This window comes from Nerophis ophidion, linkage group LG25 (assembly GCF_033978795.1).
Source record: "Nerophis ophidion isolate RoL-2023_Sa linkage group LG25, RoL_Noph_v1.0, whole genome shotgun sequence".
Classification (NCBI taxonomy): Eukaryota; Metazoa; Chordata; class Actinopteri; order Syngnathiformes; family Syngnathidae; genus Nerophis; species Nerophis ophidion.
This window is the reverse complement of record NC_084635.1, coordinates 12369560-12395470: the sequence shown is the minus strand read 5'-3', so window position 1 is coordinate 12395470 and position 25911 is coordinate 12369560. Positions and strand designations below refer to the sequence as shown.

Below are 25911 nucleotides of genomic sequence, written 5' to 3'. Positions count from 1 at the left end.
GTCAAATTTAACAAAGTTAATCAAAAAAAAAAACATTAATTAAAACAATTAAGTGTATCCAAATATAAAATATAAATAATTGTAAATCCCCCCAAAAAGTTAAAGTGAATTAAAGATTACAAAATAAAAAATGTTTATGAAAATAAAAAATTACATTGTTAATCCAAATAAAATTTATAAACAAAGAAATCTAAATTAAAACAAAGTATATATATAATAGGTAAATGCAAATTAAAATACATAAATTAAGAATGATATTAAAATAATTTCAACAGATATAAAAAGTGAACCCAATTAAAAAATACATGAAAAGTGAATCCATCCACCTATTCCTGCTTATCTAATAAAAAAAAAAAGAAATATAAAGTGAATCCAAATACTTTTGTTTCTTTTGACTATCTGATTTTTCTAGTCCAGTCACCAGTCATTCAGACTCAAATCGTTCACTAACGTCACATCTGTATAGTTCACATGCATGGGAAACAGCACACATTTAATAGTGGAATTCTTTATATTTAAGTAAAGTATAACCATTTCTTTTAGAATTAATAACTGAAGCAGAAACACAAGTTTCCAAACTTTTAATGTAAAAGACAAAAACAATACAGGGTTATCTGACACAAATGTCATTATTGTGCTCATTTATCCTTTTCTTTCTGCTCCTTATCCTTTTTGTCTTTCTCGGCCTTGGCCTCCTCAGCCTCGTGTCGTTTGATGAGCTCTTCCACCTCTTTCTGTTTCAGCACCTTGATTTTTGTTATGCCATCCTCCCGTGTCAGTGTGGCAATCTCCACTGGAACAACACAGCAAGGAGAAGACATTTCCAACATGTGTAAACCACTTTGGGGTTGGGCTTGGGCTTGGGCTAGACCAGGGGTCACCAGGTAGCCCGTAAGGACCTAAAAATAGCTCAAATAGCAGCACTTACCAGTGAGCTGCTTCTATTTTTTAAAATGTTATTTATTTACTAGCAAGCTGGTCTTGCTTTTCTCGAAATTTTTAATTCTAAGAGGGACAAAACTCAAATAGAATTTGAAAATCCAAGAAAATATTTTAAAGACTTGGTTTTCACTCCTTTAAATAATTTTTTTTTTTTTTTACTTTGCTTCTTATAACTTTCAGAAAGACAATTTTAGAGAAAAATTCCACCTCAAAAATGATTTTAGGATTTTTAAATACATATACCTTTTTACCTTTTAAATTATTTTCTCTTCTTTCCTGACAATTTAAATCAATGTTCATGTTTATTTTTTTTCTTTATTGTAAAGAATAATAAATAGATTTTAATTTAATTCTTCATTTTAGCGTCTGTTTTTTCGACGAAGAATATTTGTGAAATATTTCTTCAAACCTATGATTAAAATTAAAAAAAGATATTCTGGCAAATCTAGAAAATCTATAGAATCAAATTTAAATCCTATTTCAAAGTGGATTTTAACCTATTTAAAACATGTCATCAAAATTCTAAAATTAACCTTAATCAGGAAAAATTACTAATGATGTTCCATAAATTATTATTTTTATTTTTTCAAAAAGATTCGAATTAGATAGTTTTTATCTTCATTTTTTTCAGTAGAATTTTGAATTTTAAAGAGTCGAAATTGAAGATGAACTACGTTTCAAAATCAAATTTTCATTTTTTTGTGTGTTTTCTCCTCTTTTAAACCGTTCAATTAAGTGTTTTTTTTCATCATTTATTCTCTACAAAAAACGTTCCGTACAAGGAAAAAAAATGTACGATGGAATGACAGACAGAAATACCCATTTTTTTTATGTATATATATTTATTTATTAAAGGTAAATTGAGCTAATGGCGTTTTAAAATCGTGTTTTTATCACCTTCGTCTTTTAGTAAAGGTTAAACCGTTTTTATCTTTTAACCTTTTTGAACGAGTCGTGCATGCTTTTATTTCAAGTGGCCTGGACTACTGCAATGCACTTTATGCTGGCATTAGCCAAAAAGCTCTCTCCCGGTTGCAGTTAGTCCAGAACGCGGCAGCACGGCTTTTAACAGGGGCCAGGAAACGCCAGCATATAACCCCGATTCTTCAGAGTTTGCACTGGCTCCCTGTTCATTTTAGAATTGATTTTAAAACATTGCTGTTTGTTTTTAAATCTTTACATGGACTGGCCCCTCAGTATATCTTGGACCTCATCCAAATTTACATTCCTGCGCGCGCTCTGAGGTCCGAGAGCCAGCCCCAGCTCGTGGTGCCCAAGACCAGACTTAAGACCAGGGGAGACAGGGCCTTCTCTGTGGTCGGCCCTAAGCTCTGGAACACTCTGCCGCTCCATGTTCAAACTGCTTCCACAGGGGAGTGTTTTAAGTCTCGTCTTAAGACCCACTTTTATTCTTTGGCTTTTAACATTACGTGAGTTGTGTGGTCCTCTGTCCTCTGTTGTCCTCTGTGTTTTTTATACACTTTGATTTCTATTTTACTGTTTTGATTTTACCCTTTAAAATAGTTTTTAATCATATGTGTTTTTATATCGTTTTTATATATTTTTTGTTTTTATTCAGTCATTGGTGGAGCATAATATATATATATATATATATATTTTTATTTCATTTTTTTTTTTACAATTGTTTTTAACATGGCTGTGCAGCACTTTGGAAACGTTATTGTTGTTTAAATATGCTATATAAATAAAGTGGATTGGATTGGACTATTCGGTTATTTCTGGTTATTTATTTAAGTGTGTATCAAACTGGTAGCCCTTCGCAACAATCAGTACCCAAGAAGTAGCTCTTGGTTTCAAAAAGGTTGGTGACCCCTGGGCTACAAAATACTTTCCAGCAGGCTGGGTCGGCCCCTGGCATAAACACTTATTTTAGGGACCCGAACATGAGGAGGCTACATGATCATTACATGGATCATTACATGGGCTTTTTGTGAAGATTTGAAGACGTCCTTTTCTTTTTAGTTTAAAAAAGGATGCCATACAAGTTAAGATAACATCCATTTTGCTTTGAAACATAAGGTTGTTTGAATTATTATTATGATTATTATCCACGGACGCAAATCCTCTCTACCTTACACTCAGAAGTAAAGGGAAAATTGACAGATTCATAATTCTATTTAAGAGAATATTAACAAGTATGATTTTAAAATCATATTACGGCTACTCTATATCAAATTTGTCTGCACTATTTTGTAAAAAAAAATATACAAAGGTAAGTAGATAATTAGTTTTTTAGTGCATGTAAACATACTGGGTGTGTATGTGAGGCAATGACATTATGTTTCAGGAATTAAAGACCCTAGATCAGTGGTTCTTAACCTGGGTTCGATCGAACCCTAGGGGTTTGGTGAGTCGGCCTCATCGTGTCAATAAAAACTTCTACAAATTAGGGTATTACGGATACGGCAACAGCAGAAGTCACACTGAACTGCAGGTGTGTAATTTGTTGTGAGTTTATGCACTGTGTTGGTTTTGTTGTTTGAACAAGGTGATGTTCATGCACGGTTCATTTTGTGCACTAGCAAAAAAAACATGGTAACACTTTAGTATGGGGAACATATTCACCATTAATTACTGGCTTATTAACATGCAAATTAGTAACATATTGGCCCTTAACGAGTCATCATTAAGTACTTATTAATGCCTTATTCGACATGGCCTCATTATAACCCTAACCCAAAATAACTCTAAATTAAGACTTTGTTACTTAGAATATGTTCCCCATACTAAAGTGTTACCAAAAACACATAAAAACATATTTTTCACTAAGAAGGGTTCGGTGAATGCGCATATGAAACTAATGGGGTTCCGTACCTCCAACAAGGTTAAGAACCACTGCCCTAGATCTTGTTTAGGGCTCAGCTAAAGCTTACCTTTCTCCGCAGACAGCTTGCTGACGTCCATAGTTTTGTTGAGAACTTTGACAGCCAGAGCCAGAGCCGAGGATAGAGTCATCTCTCCCTCCTTATAGTCCTGCTTTAGCATGGATACCGCGGCCTGAGGTGTGGGAGAACAGCTTGAAACTTAATTTCAACGTAGCTCAGTCAGTACCCAGTGCCATGTAAACTTATTTGTGAGTGGAGCTTACAGCACTGTTGTTGCCGATGCATGTTGCCTTCCATCCTCCGTAGTTGCCACTGGGGTCACTCTGGTACAACTGGAAGCCATAGTGCTTGTCCCAGCCGATGTACAAGAGAGACACGCCGAACGGCCGCTTGCCTGCAAGGGGAATCCACACAGATGTCCAAATCTAAATTGTACTGGCGGCTTTTTTTTGGTTTTTCATTAAAACCTAAATTTGTTTAAGTTTGTACAGGTTTAAAACACTCACAATGCTCATTTTTGATATCCTGTCTATGTTAGCATTGAGGTAGAAACATAAGAGACAACTTTTATTTATCCTGTAAGATTGTGTTGCTTTTATCAGTTGATACCAAACTGTGTTGTTAAATTAACTTGATTCATACATCAGTTGTCTGCTTAGTTTTGCAGTAACACAATTGTGGAGACTATCAAAAAACAACCTTAAGTTGAAATGTTTTTCCATCTGTAATTCAAAGGGATGTTTACAAATCTGCCAAATTAAATTCCAACATTGAAGGAGGGCAGGGTGAAATAAGTAAATAAACCAAGGGTGTACAAAGTGTTACATTTTATTAATAAAAAAAGGCAGCAGCAATTGGAAAAAAATTTAGCAAAACGATAGATTGTCACAAGAAAAATATATGTTGATAATAACAACAACACACATTTGCTTTAAATATTTGCATAACATTTTTAGCCGTTTAAATCAAATGTATGCATCATAGCCAATTATGCAAAATGTATGATGATGTCATATTGACAATGCCCCTGGGAAAGCTCTCGCAGCCATAATAGATTGGTTCTGTGTGAAACACTGAATCCTGTCCATTAGCATCATTGCGACACAAATAAGAGGCTGTGCTTTTTTTAATAAAGTTTGAACAAACAATCTTTTCCCAAAGGTGTAGTGAACACCCTTGTGTGTTCTTGCTTTTAAACGTTTGCATGTTCTTCATGCGCCAATGAAGGTTTTTTCCTCCCACATCCCCAAAACATGCATATTAGGTAATTGCAGACTCTAAATTTTCTATAGGTGTAAATGTAAGTTCTGTGATGGACTAATGTGCAGTCAGCCAAGAAAAGATCTTCAGATTTGTCTAAGGAAATGACACAAACAGTAACTCGTGTCACAGTAAATGATGTGATACTATAACATTGGATTTTATCTGGCTGTCTCTCTCAATTAAAATTTATAACCACCCAAAATTGTATTCATTTGTGATATACAATCATGTATATTAAAAGGTTATGTGCTGGGTTGTACCAATTTTAAGCGACGACATAGGAAATTGTAGTATGGGTGCTTTGTAGTGTATGCATTTTCAGTGTTTCCCCTGGACTGCCAAGATACCTGTGGTGCTGGGGGCGTGGTCATGTGCATTGGTTACCATGACTGCATCGAATAATTGTCTTTTAAAACAAGTGTTCACTAATGTTTTGGGGTTTTTTTCTTACAATTGACTCTCATTCATAGACTATGAGCCTGGGCATTATTGGCAGCATCAAATCTAATTGTGGTCGTAAGAAGTTATTTGTAGCACAAATAAATACACGTATCAGAAACACTCTATATTGTGTGTATGTATATATATATACATATTTACATACACACACGGGCGGTATAGCTCGGTAGGTAGAGTGGCCGTGCCAGCAGCTTGGGGGTTCCAGGTTCGATTCCCGCTTCCGCCATCCTAGTCATTGCCGTTGTGTCCTTGGGCAAGACATTTTACCCACCTGCTCCCAGTGCCACCCACACTGGTTCAAATGTAACTTAGATATTGGGTTTCACTATGTAAAAGCGCTTTGAGTCACTAGAGAGAAGCGCTATATAAATATAATTCACTTCACATATACACGTAAATGTAATTGTACCCAAAAAGTGTTGGCTTTTTTTTTTTAACCCTGAAATGATGAGATTCATAAAAAATGTCTTGATAATTGCAATGCGGATTTGCTGCTGTGCCACATTTACTTGAATCAGCTCAAAATAAATATACTTTAGGTCCATATGATGTTCTAATGTCTCAATGATAACAAAAAATGCATTTTTGCTGCATGAAAGGACGCATGGGAAAGCTTCCTACCTCCAAACTGAGTGTAGGCTTGCTTGATGTCACACAACGCCGTCACCAGCTGCTCACAAGGGATCGGCTCCTGGTACTGCAGCAAATATCTGACAAGAAAAACATTTAACACACACAGTTTCAGTTTGTTAAATGTTAAAAGAAACTACCGTAAGAATGGATTCAAATAAGTTATAGAAGTTTAGACACAAACATGTTCTACCTCTGTGCGATTAGCCGCAGTTCATTTGTCAGCACGTTAGCATCTGATGTGATCCCTGCAACACTGCAAGCCATGTCTCTGGAAAAAAACAAAGACAGCAAAAAAAAAAAAAAAATCACACACTGCGTTACAATTATTTCTTTGACATGGTCACTGCAGTCAAATGTGCTCACTCATTCAGTTTGTAGATCTTCTCAGAGAAGAAGACCTCATCCAACAGTTTGTGGATGTTGCGTCTCTCTGCAGCTAACAGCACTCCATCGTTGGCTAGAATCCCGAGACATGTTCCAGCATGGCCAATAGCTTCCATGGCATACTCCACCTGATACAAGCGACCTGTCGAAAGGTATGTAGGGATTCAATGGAGAGTTTAAAGAGTTGTAGACTCAATAGCCCAGCTTAAGAAATGTACAGTGCATCAGGAAAGTATTCACAGGGCTTCATTTTTAAGCTGACTAGCTCAGCTCCAGTTAACTCTAGCAGATCAACTCATCATACTTAAGATGCTCCTAAAGCTTAACTGGAGTTCACTTGTGGTAAATTCTGTTGGTTAGACATGATTTGCAAAGTCGCACACCAGTTTTTGTATAAGTTTCCAAACTGGACAGTGCATGGCAGAGCACAAACCAAAAATGAAGTCAAAGGAATAGTCTGTAGAACTTTGAGACAAGATTGCCTTGAGGTAAAAATCTGGGGACTGGTACGGAAAATGATCTGCGGCCTTGAAGGTCCTAATGAGTACAGTGGTCTCCATTATCCGTAAATGTATGAAGTTTGGAACCACTAGGTCCTGGGGCTGTTCGGTCTTTAAAAATGAGCGATTGTGGGAGAAGGGCAGCCGCGTATCATCCAACCTTATGGAGCTTGAGAGGTGCTGCAAAAAGGAATGGGCATAACATCTGAATCGCTTCCACTGCAGTCGCCTGGAGCTGTCGCCTTTTCTTTTTTTTAGTGCTTCACTCTAACTTTCCTCATCCACGAATCTTTCATCCTCCCTCAAATTAATGGGGAAATCGTCGCTTTCTCGGTCCGAATCGCTCTAGCTGCTGGTGGCTATGATTGTAAACAATGTGAGGATGTGAGGAGCTCTACAACCAGTGACGTCACGTGCACATCATCTGCTACTTCCGGTACAGGCAAGGCTTTTTTTTATTAGCGACCAAAAGTTGCGAACTTTATCGTCGATGTTCTCTACTAAATATTTTCAGCAAAAATATGGCAATATAGCGGAATGATTAAGTATGACACATAGAATGGACCTGCTATCCCCGTTTAAATAAGAAAATCTCATTTCAGTAGGCCTTCGCGAAGTGTCCTGTTGAAAACGTTGCGGTATGATGACGCATGCGTTTGACCTCATCGGTTGTAGCGGACATTTTTTCCAGCCCGAGCCAAGCTATAAGTAGTCTGCTTTAATCGCATAATTACACAGTATTCTGGACATCTGTGTTGCTGAATCTTTTGCAATTTGTTCAATTAATAATGGAGAAGTCAAAGTAGAAAGATGGAGGTGGGAAGCGGTGTATTGCAGCTGCCTTTAGCCACACAAACACAGCCGGTCTTTCCTTGTTTAAAATTCCCGAAGGTGAAGCTTTACTATGGAACAGAGCGGTCAAGCGAACATGGTTCCCGACCACATGTCAACCGGCAGGTTTTGGTGAGAAAATTGTGGTAATAAGTCGGCTCTTACCGTAGTTATGAGCGGAGCTTACGTCCTCCTGCCACCAGAGACACTGGCGGTCACCACACCCCTGCGACTTTCAGGTACCATATAATCTCACTAAAACACTAGTATCACAATAAGAACATAAGAGATTTTCCAGAATTATCCTAGTAAATGTGTATAACATCTGAATCGCTCTCACTGCCCTCGCCTTTTTTTTCTCTCTAGTCCTTCACTCTCACTTTTCTCATCCACGAATATTTCATCCTCTCTCAAATTAATAAGGAAATTGCCGCTTTCTCGGTCCGAATCGCTCTAGCTGCTGGTGGCTATGATTGTAAACAATGTGAGGATGTGAGGAGCTCCACAACCCGTGACGTCACGCGCACATCGTCTGCTACTTCCGGTAAAGGTGTTGTAGGCACAATACCAATGTGAGCAATTTGCAAATTTGTATAATGCGCAATCTTTTTGCAAATTGCTTCCAACTATATATTTGAATAATGTGTGGTGCACGTTTTGCAAATCAATGGGCGCAAATACATGTTTTTGGTGTCAAAATAATTTATTAAATACTTATGTAAATCTATTCATTTGTAGTCGGGACAATATAACTGCGTATTGCCCTCAAATCAGTCCAACCCTAACCACTATACAGTGTACATCCACGACTAAACAACTACCCCAACTTGGTTTACTATTTATAAAATACAATAATGTAGGGTTACTGACTAAACCATCCAAAAAATCTAGTCTTAAACCTTGTCTTGCGATATGCAAATTACTTGCTGACAATGGAAATGACGTCCATCCATCTATTTTCTACCGCTTATTCCCTTTTGGGGTCACGGGGGGCGCTGGCGCCTATCTCAGCTACAATCGGGCGGAAGGCAGGGTACACCCTGGACAAGTCGCCACCTCACCGCAGGGCCAACACAGATAGACAGACAACATTCACACACTAGGGCCAATTTAGTGTTGCCAATCAACCTATCCCCAGGTGCATGTCTTTGGAAGTGGGAGGAAGCCGGAGTACCCGGAGGGAACCCACGCATTCACGGGGAGGACATGCAAACTCCCCACAGAAAGATCCCGAGCCTGTATTTGAACCCAGGACTGCAAGACCTTCGTATTGTGAGGCAGACGCACTAACCCCTCTTCCACCGTGAAGCCCAATGGAAATGACGTATAATTTGCAAAGTGCGCGAGATTGGTGAAATGCTTACAACAAAAGCAAAGCTTTTTTAATAGCGACAAAAGTTGCAAACTTTATCGTCGATGTTCTCTACTAAATCCTTTCAGCAAAAATATGGCAATATCGCGAAATGATCAAGTATGACACATATAATGGACCTGCGATCCCCGTGTAAATAAGAAAATCTCATTTCAGTAGGCCTTTAATGAAGGATGAAAATAGAAAACAAACTCCCACTGTTATTATAAAGGAAATAACACTTGCCTTCAGGAGAAAATATGGTTGTCCGGGAATCATATCTGCGGGACTAAACATCAGGCAAGAACAGTCATGAGTAAACAAGCAACTAATTTAGACAATAAGAACATAAGTTGTAACTTACCATGTTTGCGTGGCCAAACAACTATCCTGCAAATAAGAAAGATGTCAGATTAGCCAAAAGCGCACTTTTTTTTTTGCGTACATAACACTCCTAATGCAAGTGAAATATTTGTGAAAATTAAACAAGTGGCTGGAGAGGACGTATCATATTATACATTTATATACACAGTACAATACACAAGCACATTAAAAGCTAAGAATGAGTGACTTTTATAAGCCTGACAGTCGAAGCTCAGCAGAATGAATCTGCAATATCTCAGCTAGTTAGCTAGCATGCTAGTACACAATGACTGTAGGACGGAGTCAAACTCCTTAGACTGAAACTAAGTGGAGTATATTATTATTATCTGCTAACCAAAACATTTATTTGCAGTACCTTCGACGGAAAAAAGGAGTTAGTTGTTGTCGTTTTAGCCAACGAAGATGTTCGGTCTTGTACTTTCTGTTTAACGCTTCCTCATGCGCACCGGTCTGAAGTGTCGCGACGGTGCAAACTGTGTCCCACAGCGCCACCTGTCTGCGGGAGGGTATAACACTGATTTAGTTACAAACTTGGCCAACGTTAAATTTGCTGGAAATTTAATACTGAAACCCACTACTACCGACCACGCAGTCTGATAGTTTATATATCAATGATGAAATCATAACATTGCAACACATGTCAATACGGCCGGGCTAGTTTACTAAATTGCAATTTTAAATTTTGCGCCGAAATATCCTGTTAGAATATCTCTGTATGATGACGCGTGCACGTGACGTCACGGATTGTAGAGGAGATTTTGTTCCAGCATCATTCCCAACTATTAAGTCGTCTGTTTTCATCGCAAAATTCCACAGTATTCTTGACGTCTGTGTTGCTGAATCTTTTGCAATTTGTTCGATGAACAATGGAGACATCAGAGAAGAAAGCTGTAGGTGGGAAGCGGTGTATTGCGGCCGGCTGTAGCAACACAAACACAGCTAGTGTTTTATTGTTTACATTCCCGAAAGATGACGGTGAAGCTTTACTATGGAACAGAGCGGTCAAGCGAACACGGTTCCCTACCACATGTCAACCGGCAAATTTCGGTGAGAAAATGGTGGTAATAAGTCGGCTCTTACCGTAGACATGAGCGGAGAGCTTGCGTCGTTCCTCCTGCGCCTGTCAAAGAGGCAGTGCGGTGCGGCAGTTTTGGACTCTCTTGCCTCCTCCCACCGGTCGCCCCCGACCGTCGGATGCTTCCAGTGTGGAGGCGGGAAAAAAGAAATACATCTCACCGGCTGCCTTCACCTCGTCGAGAAACTTGGCTTCCCTCGGAGACACTGGTGGTCACCACACCCGTGGCCACACCCCTCCGGCTTTTTTTCCCCCTTCTGTGCCAAATTCCATTGACAAAAGTGCCAGGTTTACGCCACTTTCTTGCTGTACACTATTGCTATTGGATTGGACCACGCACACAAAGTACAGTGTATTATGCAACGATCATTTCGAAAGATCGTGTTTCAAAGAGGGTCCCTTGCGAAGGGCAGAGATGGGATTCGCCACCCCCCGTCAACTGGTGCTGAAGAAAGGTGCGGGGCCGACCTTCAGGTTGTACAGGTACGACCATATAATCTCACTAAAACACTAGTAACACAATAAGCAGATAAGGGATTTTCCAGAATTATCCTAGTAAATGTGTCTAATAACATCTGTATCGCTCCCACTGCCCTCTTTTTTTTTTCACTAGTCCTTCACTCTCACTTTCCTCATCCACAAATCTTTCATCGTCGCTCAAATTAATGGGGAAATTGTCGCTTTCTCGTTCCGAATCGCTCTAGCTGCTGGTGGCCATGATTGTAAACAATGTGCGGATGTGAGGAGCTCCACAACCCGTGACGTCAGGCGCGCATCGTTTGCTACTTCCGGTACAGGCAAGGCTTTTTTATTAGCGACTAAAAGTTGCAAACTTTATCGTCGATGTTCTCTACTAAATCCTTTCAGGAAATATATGGCAATATCGCGAAATGATCAAGTATGACACATAGAATGGACCTGCTATCCCCGTTTAAATACATTTCATTTCAGTATAGGCCTTTAATGTGTTGTTAAATGGGTAGGTTCAATTCATTTCCATCCATCCATCCATTTTCTACCGTTTGTCCCTTTCAGGGTCGCGGGTGTCCCTGGAGCCTATCTCAGCTGCATTTGAGCGGAAGGCGGGTACACCCTGGACAAGTCGCCCTCTCATTTATTCATGTATTTCAGGAAATTACATTAAAAAAAAGTACAAGGTATCTATCCATCCATCCATTTCTACCGCTTATTCCCTTTTGGGGTCGCGGGGGGCGCTGGTGCCTATCTCAGCTACAATCGGGCGGAAGGCGGCGTACACCCTGGACAAGTCCCCAGCTAATCACAGGGCCAACACAGATAGACAGACAACATTCACACACTAGGGCCAATTTAGTGTTGCCAATCAACCATCCCCAGGTGCATGTCTTTGGAGGTCGGAGGAAGCCGGAGTACCCGGAGGGAACCCACGCATAACGGGGAGGACATGCAAACTCCACACAGAAAGATCCCGTCGAGCCAGGGATTGAACCCTGACTATACTCAGGACCTTCGTATTGTGAGGCAGATGCACTAACCCCTCTCCCACTGTGAAGCCCAAATAAGCATTTTCCTAATTCAAATAAATAAATAAATACATAAATAAATAAATAAATAAATACATTAATTAATTAATTTAGCTGAGATAGGCTCCAGCACCCCCTGCCACTCCGAAAGGGACAGGCGGTAAGAAATGGATGGATGGATAAATAAATAAATACAATCAAATATGTGGCAGAGGGGTTAGTGCGTCTGCCTCAAAATACGAAGGTCCTGCAGTCCTGGGTTCAAATCCAGGCTCGGGATCTTTCTGTGTGGAGTTTGCATGTTCTCCCCGTGAATGCGTGGGTTCCCTCCGGGTACTCCGGCTTCCTCCCACTTCCAAAGACATGCACCTGGGGATAGGTTGATTGGCAACACTAAATTGGCCCTAGTGTGTGAATGTGAGTGTGAATGTTGTCTGTCTATCTGTGTTGGCCCTGCGATGAGGTGGCGACTTGTCCAGGGTGTACGCCGCCTTCCGCCCGATTGTAGCTGAGATAGGCGCCAGCGCCCCCCGCGACCCCGAAAGGGAATAAGCGGTAGAAATGGATGGATGGATGGTGAATAACATAGGTTTACTACACATTGTTTACTGTAGAGGGCGCTACGACATACAAGTAAAAAGAGACACGAAGAAGACCTACAACAAGCCTCCTAATTGGTTGTGACGTGTCACCAGCCCCTGTGTTTGGGATGGAAGCCGGAAGTTGGGCGATCTCGGAGGTCGAACACGAAAACTGTCCCGCAGCTTCCCGCTTTTAACTGCTCGATAAGAAACGACATATTCGAAAATTACACGTCGCAATGTGATTCAAATTATTCAGGACGTAAACATCTGTCCACAGAGGTAAGTGTTTTGTGAAGGTTGTCATGAATGCTATGCTAACACATGGGATATAAATTCCATCCATCCATCCCTACCGCTTATTCCCTTTGGGGGCGCTGGTGCCTATCTCAGCTACAATCGGGCGGAAGGCGGTGTACACCCTGGACAAGTCGCCAACTCATCGCAGGGCCTTGGATATAAATGGTGAGCAGCATTAGCATAGCATTAGCGTCAATTATGCAGCAGGTGACAACTACTTCTTGGCGATTTGTGTAAAAATGAACTGGAAATGTGATATAAAAAATATACAACATAAGGTGACAAAGAAACATTTCAATAATGAACAAAGCAAAATACATCCTGGGCCTAAAATAACTTCATATTCGCGACTGCTCGCTAGTGTTACCATATCTGAGTTATTGTGCAGAAATAACTACAGATGTGAAGTGAATTATATTTGTATAGCCCTTTTACATTGTGAAACCCAATATCCATCCATCCATTCATTTATACTTCTTCTTCTGCTTATCTGAGGTTGGGTCGCGGGGGCAGCAGCCTAAGTAGGGAAGCCCTATCTTCCATCTCCCCAGCCACTTCGTCCAGCTCCTCCTGGGGGATCCAGAGTCGTTCCCAGGCCAGCCGGGAGATATAGCCTTCCCAGCGTGTTCTGGGTCTTCCCCGTGGCCTCCTACCTTTCAGACAAACCCGAAACATCTCCCTAAGGAGGCGTTCGGGTGGCATCCTGACCAGATGCCCGGACCACCTCATCTGGCTCCTCTCGATGAAACCCAATATCTAAGTTACATTTAAAGGCCTACTGAAATGAGATTTTCTTATTCAAACGGGGATAGCAGGTCCATTCTATGTGTCATACTTGATCATTTCGCGATATTGCCATATTTTTGCTGAAAGGATTTAGTAGAGAACATCAACGATAAAGTTCACAACTTTTGGTCGCTAATAAAAAAGCTTTGCCTGTACCGGAAGTTTCAGACAATTTGCGCATGACGTCACCGGTTGTGGAGCTCCTCACATTGTTTATAATGTGAGCCTCCAGCAGCAAGAGCTATTCGGACCGAGAAAGTGACAATTTCCCCATTAATTTGAGCGAGGATGAAATATTCGTGGTTGAGGAAATTTAGAGTGAAGGAATAGTAAAAAAAAAAAAAAGTTGAAAAAAAAAGGCGATTGCATTGGGAGCGATTTAGATGTCTTTAGACACATTTACTAGGATAATTCTGGGAGATCCCTTATCTTTCTATTGTGTTGCTAGTGTATTAGTGAGTTAAATAGTACCTGATAGTATGATGACGCGTGTTTGTGACGTTATTGGTTGGAGGGGACATATTAGCCCAGCACCACTTACGGCTAAAAGTTGTCTCTTTTCATCGCATAATTACACAGTATTTTGGAAATTTGTGTTGCTGAATCTTTTGCAATTTGTTCAATTAATAATGGAAAAGTCAAAGTAGAAAGATGGAGGTGGGAAGCTTTAGTCTGTAGCCACACAAACACATGGTGTTTCCTTGTTTAAAATTCTCAGAGGTGAAGCTTAACTATGGATCAGAGCGGTCAAGAGAACATGGTTCCCGACCACTTGTCAACCGGCAGGTTTCGGTGAGAAAATTGTGGTAAAAAGTCGCCTCTTACCGGAGATCTGCGGAGCTTCTGTCCTGCTTCAGCTTCGTGACTTCCCTGAGAGACACTGGCGGTCACCACACCCCTCTGACTTTCAGGTATGACTATATAATCTCACTAAAACACTAGTAACACAATAAGCAGATAAGGGATTTTCTAGAATTATCCTAGTAAATGTGTCTAGTAACATCTGAATTGCTCCCACTGCCCTCGTCTTTTAAAAAAAATTTTTTTTCTTCTAGTCCTTCACTCTCACTATCCTCATCCACAAATCTTTCATCCTCACTTAAATGAATGGGGAAATTGTCGCTTTCTCGGTCCGAATCGCTCTAGCTGCTGGTGGCCATGATTGTAAACAATGTGAGGAGCTTTACAACCAGCTGTCCTCCTTCTGCCCCGTTCTCTCCTCCTTCTCCCCTTTTATAAAGCGTGAGGAGAAATGTTAATTGTGTACTGGTGCACGATCCACGCACCTGCACTTGACAGCGGCGTCGCTCCCGCCACGCCCCGCCTCTCCGCTTGGCCGCATTCTCCGCCTCCTGGCCGCCTCTCCCCAAAGAGCAGTACATATCAATAAACATAGAAAATTACCTTTTTTGCGTGTTTAGTAAGAGGCAAGAATCCTTCTAACAATATTCCTTTTCTTGGCAGTCATGAGTCATTCAAATGAGGATGCTGCTACGAATGGCACCATGCAGCAAAAGAGGAACATCCAGATCATTGAGTGGGAGGACTTGGATAAAAGGAAGTTCTATTCTTTTGGGGTGTTCATTACCTTGAGCATCAGGGCCACGGTCTACCCGGCCACCTTGATCCGGACTCGGCTTCAGGTGCAGAAGGGCAAATCTCTCTACGGCGGCACCTTCGACGCCTTCATCAAGATCCTGCGGGCGGAGGGTGTTCGGGGCCTGTACCGTGGCTTCATGTTGAACACCTTCACCATCATCTCTGGCCAGGCTTACATAACCACCTACGAGCTGGTGAGGAAGTATGTGTCCAACTATTCTGACGACAACACAGTCAAGTCGCTGGTGGCGGGCGGCGCGGCGTCCTTGGTGGCCCAGAGCATCACCGTGCCCATTGACGTGGTGTCGCAGCAGCTGATGATGCAAGGCCAGGGGGAGCACCTCAGCCGCTTTCGCCTTCCTTCTAAATCAGAGACCGGCAAGCCAAAAATAGTGTTTGGCCAAACCAGAAGCATTGTGACCCAAATATTTTCTGCTGATGGTTTACCAGGTTTCTACAGGGGAGCCGTTGCTTCTTTACTTACCTACATCCCAAATAGCGCCGTCTGGTGGCCGTTCTACCATTTTTATGCTGGTAATCTGAAATTTCCACCTCCGAGAAAACCTTTTTGTAGTGGAACTAAATCAATTAAATTCCATATTATCTTCCTCTTATGTGTTCCACAGAGCAGCTGTCAAACCTGGCCCCTTCTAACTGTCCTCATATTGTCCTCCAAGCCATGGCTGGGCCACTCGCGGCCGCCACTGCCTCCACTGTCACCAACCCGATGGATGTTGTCAGAGCCAGGGTGCAGGTAAGCCTCGACAGTGATGTTACAAAGATAGCTCACATCTCTTTAAAAGGAATATTAACAGCTGAGTAGGGTTGTAAGGTATACCGGTATTAGTATAGTACCACGATACAAATGAATCATATTCGGTACTATACCGCCTTTGAAAAGTACCGGTCCACCACATGTTTATAAACTCAGGAAATACGACCCTGGACACATGAGGACTTTAAATATGACCAAAGTATGATCCTGTAACGACTTGGTATCGGATTGATACCCAAATGTGTGGTATCATCCAAAACTAATGTAAAGTATCAAAGTGATTATTACATTTTAACAGAAGTGGAGCTAGAACATGTTAAAAGAGAAAGTAAGCAGATATTAACAATAAATAAAAAAGTATATTAAATTACTTGGCAGTAAGTGGGACACGTTTCCAGTGAGGTTTGGACTCTGCCAAGGCCGTCTTTTGTCACCGATTCTGTTCATAACTTTTATGGACAGAATTTCTAGGCACAGTCAAGGCGTTCCGGTTTGGTGGCCGCGGGATTAGGTCTCTGCTTTTTGCAGATGTGGTCCTGATGGCTTCATCTGGCTGGGATCTTCAGCTCTCACTGGATCGGTTCGCAGCTGATCCAGTGAGAGCTGGATCGGCTTAACTCATCCTTCCCCAGCGTTTACCTTTTTCCCATCTTTTACGGCCTTATGGCGACACATCAGCGTTCTTGTTCTGTAACCCTGTACACTGTTTGTTTGTCTAATCTTGTACAGGTTTGTGCTGAAAACAAAGTTTCGTTGTACTTGTGCAATGACAATAAAGACCTATCCTATCTTATCTTATCCAAGTCCGAGTCCATGGTTCTCGCCCGGAAAAGGGTGGCCCAAGTGGAGGAGTTCAAGTACATAGAAGTCTTGTTTACGAGTGGGGGAAGAGTGGATCATGAGATCGACAGGCGGATCGGTGCGGCGTCTTCAGTAATGCGGACGCTGTATCGATCCGTTGTGGTGAAGAAAGAGCTGAGCCGGAAGGCAAAGCTCTCAATTTACCGGTCGTTCTACGTTCCCATCCTCACCTATGGTCATGAGCTTTGGGTCATGACCGAAAGGACAAGATCACGGGTACAAGCGGCCAAAATGAGTTTCCTCCGCCGGGTGGCGGGGCTCTCCCTTAGAGATAGGGTGAGAAGCTCTGCCATCCGGGAGGAACTCAAAGTAAAGCCGCTGCTCCTTCACATCGAGAGGAGCCAGATGAGGTGGTTCGGGCATCTGGTCAGGGTGCCACCCGAACGCCTCCCTAGGGAGGTGTTTAGGGCACGTCCAACCGGCAGGAGGCCACAGGGAAGACCCAGGACACGTTGGGTAGACTATGTCTCCCGGCTGGCCTGAGAACGCCTCGGGATCCCCGGGAAAAGCTGGACAAAGTGGCTGGGGAGAGGAAAGTCTGGGCTTCCCTGGTTAGGCTGCTGTCCCCGCGACCCGGCCTCGTATAAGCGGAAGAACATGGATGGATTAATAATTAATTTTCTACCACTTGTCCTTAATAAGTTTGACAAAATATTACAATGATAAATGACGCAATATGTTACTGCATGTGTCAGCAGACTAATTAGAAGTCTTTGTTTCTTTACTTGCTAATAAAAACAAGTTATCTTGTATGTTCACTATTTTATTTAAGGACAAACTTGCAAAAGGAAACATATGTTTAAAAGTATCGTAAGATTTTTTTGTTAAAATAAAGTCAATAATGCAATTTTTTGTGGTCCCCTTTATTTAGAACAGTAACGAAAAGTATTTAAATTGTTTTGGTACCGGTAGCAAAATAATGGTATCGGGACAACACTGAAGCTGGGTGATTTACAGGTTGTAACATTAGGTAAACCTGACATTGACAAACTCCAATAGAAGAGTGGTATTAACCCTCTGGGGCATACATCTTTTACTTGCAGTAGGTTAGCACCAGGATGAAAAAGTCCTAAGGTGTTTTAGAACTAATCTTACTCCAGTATCCTAGCCCTTCCACATCTTATGTGTGGATATCTCATTTTATGAATTTGTTTCCAAATTAAAAAACTGACATAATTAGGTCAAATGTGCGTTCAAAGGGTTAAAATGTAAACAATTAAAAAAAAATTTTTTAGGACTTAAGTTGATTAGGAGATCTGTTAAAAGTAGACAAAAATATGAATTCAAAAATTGTTTATACACTCCGAACTTGGGATGGGTACCGAGTCTGTTACTTCCTTTAGCACCGATCGAATTCCGCTGGTCCTGATGGGCACCGATTGACGTAAAATCCAACTGTGCCATGTTTTGGTACCTGGGTTGCGTGTGACGTCACACCTGGTAGCTGGCTTTTCACGCCTTGCACTGGGCAATCACTCCAGCAGCACTGAGAAAGGACTCAGCCAAACTACCTTTAAGTAATATTGCAATGTGCAATGCCAACAAAGAAATTGGCTCAAAAAAACACTCCAACGTAAGTTTGGTAAGGCTGCGCTTTAAAAATGTGCTAGTTTGATGCTAATGACATTGCTATTGACATGCTACTGGTGAGCATTAGCAATTTAATATGGTGATTTCAACACCCTCACCTTTTTTTTAATGAAAGCTAGTACTAAGATGCACGTTACAATCAAACAGCTGGTGCGTAATAAGTACAATACATACAGTGTTAACACTTTTTAGGGCACAACAGAAGACTAGACTCAGCAAAGACTGAACTGACTAGCAAACACACCGTAAACTTTACACTACGACCATCTACTTTCTTGGACTTGTAACTGTAATTGCAACTTATTTTTATACTTGCAATTGAGACTCAGAAATGTCATCGTAGAACAAGATTTAACAACTGGACAGCAGTTATCATAATTAGCTCGTTTTTAAATATTGCTAAAAAAAGGCTTTTATTATCAAAAGCATTTAAAGGCCTACTGAAATGAGATTTTCTTATTTAAACGGGGATAGCAGGTCTATTCTATGTCTCATACTTGATCATTTCGCGATATTGCCATATTTTTTCTGAAAGGATTTAGTAAAGAACATCGACGATAAAGTTCGGAACTTTTTGTCGCTACTAAAAAAGCCTTGCCTTTACCGGAAGTCGCAGACGATGACGTCACTGGTGTGAGGGCTCCTCACATCCTCAGATTGTTTATAATGTGAGCCTCCAGCATCAAGAGCTATTCGGACCGAGAAAGCGACAATTTCCCCATTAATTTGAGCGAGGATGAAAGATTTGTAGATGAGGATATTGATAGTGAAGGACTAGAAAATAAATAAATAAATAAAATAAAGTTAAAAAAAAAAGGCGATTGCATTGGGAGCGATTCAGATGTTTTTAGACACATTTACTAGGATAATTCTGGGAAATCCCTTATCTTTCTATTGTGTTGCTACTGTTTTAGTGAGTTAAATAGTACCTGATAGTCAGAGGGGTGTGTTGACGCCAGTCTCTGAGGGAAGTCACGGCAGCTGCATGGACGACGCAAGCTCCGCAGATCTCCGGTAAGAGGCGACTTTTTACCGCAATTTTCTCACCGAAACCTGCCGGTTGACAAGTGGTCGGGATCCATGTTCGCTTGACCGCTCTGATCCATAGTAAAGCTTCACCTCTGGGAATTTTAAACCAGGAAACGCCGTGTGTTTGTGTGGCTAAAGGTTAAAGCTTTCCACCTCCATCTTTCTACTTTGACTTCTCCATTATCAATTGAACAAATTGCAAAAGATTCAGCAACACAGATGTCCAGAATACTGTGTAATTGCGCGATGAAAAGAGACGACTTTTAGCCGAAAGTGGTGCTGGGCTAATATGTCCCCTCCAACCAATAACGTCACAAACACGCGTCATCATTCCGCGATGTTTTCAACAGGAAACTCCGCGGGAAATTTTAAATTGTAATTTAGTAAACTAAAAAGGTTGTATTGGCATGTGTTGCAATGTTAATATTTCATCATTGATATATAAACTATCAGACTGCGTGGTCGGTAGTAGTGGGTTTCAGTAGGCCTTTAAGTCTTATGAACACACAAAAATTCTGAAAAATGATACTGTGGAGTACTTGTATCAATTCTCAGGTACTGGGATTTGGTACTGTATCTGTCTAAATGTATAGTGTACCCATCCCTGTTCTTGATTTCCGGAGGACTTTATGTCCTGGTGCTACTCCATTAGGCAAAAAAAAATCCCCAGTGTATCATAGATGTATGAATTGATTTGAATAAAAAAATAAATATAATCCATTCAGAGTAACACAAACAAAATTATGGCCAAAATAGAGCAAAACAATTACCCGAAAGGATGCAAAAGGCCCCAATATACAGTACTCTTGAGTGTTAAAAGATAATGCTCACTTTTGATAGACACGGTCAGAGAGGTGTTAATTGAACTATTATTACCTCTTCAGGAGGTAAATATACTGTATTTTCCGCACTATAAGGCGCACCTAAAAACCTAAAATTTTCTCAAAAGCTAACAGTCCGCCTTATAATCCGGTGCGCCTTATATATGGACCAATATTGAGCCACAACAGGTCTCGCAAGTACGATAAGCAGCCGCTGACTTCATTTTCCCCAGTAGAAGAAGCGTGCGGTGCATGCTGGGATACATGCGCGGTAGGCATGCCGTTTCTGTGTGTTTATGTAAAAAAAAAAAAAAAAGTCTCCTATCAAGAGACACGCTTATGACGCAGAGTTTAAACTCAAGGCGATCAGTCACACAGTAGAACACGGAAATAGAGCAGCAGCGAGAGAATTTAACATTAACAGCAGCGACACTGACTCGTTTAATGACGACTTCGACAAGACGGAGCCAGGCATGTTGGATGTCGTACTCGCCCAACTGTTTAATTTGAACACTGAAGAAGAAGAATTTGAGGGATTCGTGGATGAGGAATAACTTAATAAAGTGAGCTTTACATGTTTATTTTGTGTGTTGTGTTGTGTGAAATTATCGTTTGAGCAACGTTGAGTTATTGCTATATTATTGCTTTGCACTATTTCGGGTGTTACGATATTGTGATTGCACTAACGTTAGAGTTACCGTAACAGTATCAGACTTTTTTTTACGTGTTTATTGAATCGAGGAAAATAATAAAACAGCTGTTTATTCATTTTGGGAGTAAACAGAGTTATCAAAATGCTGGTTTTTAATCTATTAATATAGTTTGACTGACCTATCTGACTGTTTCGTTGACATTCCCTTTAGCGCAGCTCCATCTAAAGCAGGGTTCTCAAACTCAATTGGATGCAGAGTCTGGGTGAGGCAGCAAGAAACGATTTCTTAAATTTTTTTTTTGCATACTCCTCGGCATGTCTAGTTGTATAATGACGTTTCAAATTGTATCCCTCGTGCACCGCAACTTTTTGTGTGCAAATAAGACACGTCGGGTTGCCCTTGTACTCAACAAAGAAATATTGCATCCCCCACTTTTCCTGGAATTGTCTTTGCTCATCACTAACCTTTCTCCTCACTGCAGGCTTTGAAAAAGACATATTTGGGGTTGTGGAATATATTTCTATTTAGCCGACGCACGGAGAATAATGTTATTTCCGCAATGTGTGTCGTTCCGCTTTTCCTCCCTACTGCAACACGGCGATCGACGGATAATAGCCGGGGAAAGTACCTGGATAGCGAGCGCAAAAAAGTGACGGCTCCCGGAGTGTTCATCGTGTGAGGAAATGCAAATTAAACAAAAAAATAAACTAACGGTTTGAATTGGTCCAGGTTATTGGGGACTGTTATTACTGACGGACAGGTGTCGCGGTGTGACTGCAGCCAGGCACGTAAGAAAACCCTCATCTCCATGTCACTTTCACTCATTTTCCGCTTTCTCACTTACACAGGGGTAGGCAACCCAGAACGTTGAAAGAGCAAGTTTGGACCCAAATAACACAACGCTGTCAAGCACCGTTCATATATAACTCGCAGGCCGCACTAACATTAAACTGTCATATTAAGATGGGGGCCGCAAAATAACGTCTCGCGGGCCGCAATTGGCCCCCGGGCCGCGTGTCTGAGACCCCTGATCTAGAGGATACATAACGTAACCCCAGCCTCTACTGTAGCGTCTATTCTATGCGCCTTATAATCCGGAAAATACGGTAATCACCAGGGTTTGTATAGTTTGTTATGGGCGGATTTTATTGAAATCTGAAAACTGTCAAGCTTTGACAGTGCAAACATTTCAATAATGTCTCTTTTCCACTATAAATGATTACGCATGCAAAGGCCACATCAGCTGTAGTGCGACCTGCATCACCAACAGGTGCACCATGCTCATGTGCGCTCTATTAAGGCAGCCGTAGTGGAAACCATGTCCATGTATTTTACAATTGAAAGAATCATCATAGCAACAAAATGCAATTAAAATCTTTTTTCTAATCGAATGAATCAAACCAAATTGTTGCTGGTGTAATATTAGTATTTTGTTTAGGTCGAAGGACGCACTTCAATCATCGACACATTCAGGCAGCTGATCAGGGACGAAGGGGCCTGGGGTATGACCAAAGGACTGTCGGCCCGCATCATTTCTTCCACTCCCACCGCCATCGTCATGGTGGTCGGCTACGAGACCCTCAAAAAAGTGAGTTTGCGGCCTGAGCTGGTGGACTCCAGACACTGGTAGATGCTACTTTGTCACCAGGACCACGTGCCATGTGAGAAGAGAAGCTCCATACAGGACACAAGAACAAAAGTACCTCAGTTTTTTTTAAAAGTACACCAAAATAGACAAATCATGGCTGACTGATTTTTGTTGTTGTTCGGAGAATGTTTGTCTGCTGTACATCATCAAGAGATCCAACATCAGGTTAGAAGTACCACTACTACTACTACTTGTACTATTTTGGGCTTTTTTTTATTTTATTGTTTTTGCCTTTATGAAGTAACATATGTGAAATATATCTGTTTTGTAGGTATGTTGGGTATGTGTTGTAATTAATAATGGATGACAAAATGGCAAATTCCATGCAACAAAGCAAACCTAAGTACTGGAGGAACAACACCGTTGTAACAATTGCAGTTTTGTTGTGTGTGTTGTACCCTTAAGAGCACAAACTGAATCCGTACATTTGTTTTTAATAATGTCTTACAATTTATTATGCTTAGTGTTTTTATTTGGTGTTGGTGTTTCTTTATAATAAGGGACAAGCGGTAGAAGATGGATGGATGGATGGAATTAGTTTAGACATCTAAATTAATGCCATTGTCACCATGAATAAGGACATTTTATTGGTGGGACCTTGCTGCTTTTGTACAGTTTTTGCGGGGTAGTGTGGAAATTTTAATGCAATAAATTAGTACTAATGAGTAAGATATAACCCAGGGGTCACCAACCATTTTGAATCCAAGAGCTACTTCTTGGGTACTGATTAATGCAAAGGGCTACCAGTTTGATACACACTTAAAAAAATTGCCAGAAATAGCCAATTTGCTCAATTTATCTTGAATATATATATATATATATATATATATATATATATATAAATATATATATATATATATATATGAAAATGGGTATTTCTGTCGTGCATTTTTTTTCCTTTTATAGAAGGTTTTTTGTAGAGAATAAATGATGAAAAAAACACTTAATTGAATGGTTCAAAAGAGGAGAAAACAGGAAAAAAATGAAAATTTAATTTTGAAACATAGTTTATCTTCAATTTCGACTCTTCAAAATTCAACCGAAAAAAGGAGAGCAAAACTAGCTAATTCGAATCTTTTTGAACAAATTAAGAAAATAATTTATGGAACATCATTAGTAATTTTTCCCGATTAAGATTAATTTTAGAATTTTGATGACATGTTTTAAATAGGTTGAAATCCAATCTGCATTTTGTTAGAATATATAACAAATTGGACCAAGCTATATTTCGAACAAAGACAAATCATTATTACTTCTAGGTTTTCCATAACAAAAATTTTGAAATAAATTCAAAAGACTTTGAAATAAGATTTAAATTTGGTTCTAAAGATTTTCTAGATTTGCCAGAATAATTCTTTTGAATTTTAATCATCATAAGTTTGAAGAAATATTTCACAAATATTCTTCGTTGAAAAAACAGAAGCCAAAATGAGGAATTAAATTAAAATTGTTTTATTATTCTTTACAATGAAAAAAATAAATTTAATTGAACATTGATATAAATTGTCAGGAAAGAAGAGGAAGGAATTAAAAAGGTATATGTGTTTATAAATCCTAAAATAATTTATAAGGTTGTATTTTTTCTCTAAAATAGTCTTTCTGAAAGTTATAAGAAGCAAAGTAAAAAAATAAATGAATTTATTTAAACAAATGAAGACCAAGTCTTTAAAATATTTTCTCGGATTTTCAAATTCTATTTGAGTTTTGTCTCTCTTAGAATTAAAAATGTCGAGCAAAGCGAGACCAGCTTGCTAGTAAAAAATAGAGGCAGCTGACTGGTAAGTGCTGCTATTTGAGCTATTTTTAGAACAGGCCAGCGGGCGACTCATCTGGTCCTTATGGGCTACCTGGTGCCCGCGGGCACCGCGTTGGTGACCCCTGATATAACCTATATTGGGGTAACACTTATGGGGATGCAGGGATTTTATCTGGACCTTGCTTAGAAAACTTACTGAAATAATGTGAAAACTACTTTAAGGAATTATGTTGAAATGCAATTTACAAGAACATACAGTGGTACCTTGTTTTTTTTTACACCTTGCTTCTCATACACAAAAACTTTGCCCAAATCGTCGGTTAGCACACACAACCAAACATTGTGTGGAAGTCATTCAGCGGAATCGAGTGCCAAAACAGAAGAGTCTCACGTGTCTGCGCTTTATTTAATTGAATACAGCTGCAAAATAGCAAGCATGGAATCAAAGAAAGTTTTCAGACCTTTGATAAAGAAGGTGAGAAACATTGGAGTGATGCAAAAAAACTGGTGGCATCTACTCATCAGTGGTTTATGGTAAAACTTATTTTAAATGTTGATTTAACCATGTAATTAATTATTTCCATGTTTTATGCATTGTTTTCAATAGGTAATAACCATATTTATTATATCTATAAGGTTTGTACATTTTTGAGTGTCTGGAATGAACTATTGGATTTAAATTATTTCTTATGGGAAATATAGATACCAGATTCCAAAGGAAAATTGAGGTATCACTGTACTTTTAAATGTTAATCCTTTTGAGGCTTTGCGTGAACTAATTGTGGGATTTCACCATGAGCAATGTTGGAAAAAGAATATTTAAAGACAAAATGCACATGAAGCTAAGAACGGATGTTATAGCGACACTTACTAAGTCTTGCAGATATTTCATTTGTACAGATTTGCTGCGAACTGAAGAGAAAACTCCTAAAATATGTTGAACTCCTGAACCTGTCATGTCTAATCTTGCTTCAGAACTAAGCAGTTAATATCATGCGTCATGTCATGTGACTTCCTGTCCATGTTCAGCTCGTCAATAAAACATTTTAATATCTGTTTCCTGTGTTTTGAACCTGCGCATATTAAATGTAATTTTTCATACTGTGTATGTTCTTCAATTTTGCAATGTTTAAAATTGTTGATTAAAGTCAAGACTGGCAGAAAAATGTAATTACAAACCCTGTTTCCATACGAGTTGAGAAATTGTGTTAGATGTAAATATAAAGGGAATACAATGATTTGCAAATCATTTTCAACCCGTATTCAGTTGAATATGCTACAAAGACAACATGTTTGAAGTTTTTTTCAAATAATCATTAACTTTAGAATTTGATGCCAGCAA

The 25911-nt window shown here is 40.1% G+C and overlaps 2 protein-coding genes across 3 annotated transcripts; one reads left to right on the top strand and one right to left on the bottom strand.

The window, feature by feature from the left end:
• Positions 1-566: 566 nt before the first annotated feature.
• On the bottom strand, positions 567-10099 carry psma4 (proteasome 20S subunit alpha 4). The gene is made up of 9 exons (XM_061887112.1): positions 9949-10099; positions 9574-9599; positions 9456-9498; positions 6507-6669; positions 6334-6411; positions 6132-6220; positions 4052-4182; positions 3837-3960; positions 567-793 (listed from the first exon to the last, which is right to left on the bottom strand). Exons 2-9 carry the CDS (start codon positions 9574-9576, stop codon positions 639-641), a joined length of 786 nt encoding a protein of 261 aa, XP_061743096.1. The 5' UTR covers positions 9577-9599; positions 9949-10099; the 3' UTR covers positions 567-638.
• Positions 10100-12848: 2749 nt separating this feature from the next.
• On the top strand, positions 12849-25625 carry LOC133543207 (solute carrier family 25 member 44-like). Of its 2 annotated transcripts, XM_061887729.1 has the most exons (5): positions 12849-13033; positions 13145-13216; positions 15302-15970; positions 16063-16190; positions 22604-25625. In XM_061887729.1, the coding sequence occupies exons 3-5, from the start codon at positions 15304-15306 to the stop codon at positions 22793-22795; spliced, it is 987 nt and encodes a 328-aa protein (XP_061743713.1). In that variant the 5' UTR covers positions 12849-13033; positions 13145-13216; positions 15302-15303; the 3' UTR covers positions 22796-25625. The 2 variants fall into 2 exon arrangements, with proteins under 2 accessions (XP_061743713.1, XP_061743714.1); XM_061887730.1 differs by lacking the exon at positions 13145-13216.
• Positions 25626-25911: the final 286 nt, after the last annotated feature.

What these genes read in the sequence shown, in the direction of transcription:
- psma4 (XM_061887112.1), bottom strand. An exon ending in AAGATCTACAAACTGAATGA is followed by an intron (nt 6,412 to 6,506) that starts GTGAGCACATTT and finishes GTTTTTTTCCAG; the next exon opens with AGACATGGCTTGCAGTGTTG. An exon ending in CAAGCTGTCTGCGGAGAAAG is followed by an intron (nt 794 to 3,836) that starts GTAAGCTTTAGC and finishes GTGTTGTTCCAG; the next exon opens with TGGAGATTGCCACACTGACA.
- LOC133543207 (XM_061887730.1), top strand. Translation starts at nt 15,304, where the DNA reads ATGAGTCATTCAAATGAGGATGCTGCTACGAATGGCACCATGCAGCAA. An exon ending in GTTCTACCATTTTTATGCTG is followed by an intron (nt 15,971 to 16,062) that starts GTAATCTGAAAT and finishes TGTGTTCCACAG; the next exon opens with AGCAGCTGTCAAACCTGGCC. An exon ending in TTGTCAGAGCCAGGGTGCAG is followed by an intron (nt 16,191 to 22,603) that starts GTAAGCCTCGAC and finishes TATTTTGTTTAG; the next exon opens with GTCGAAGGACGCACTTCAAT.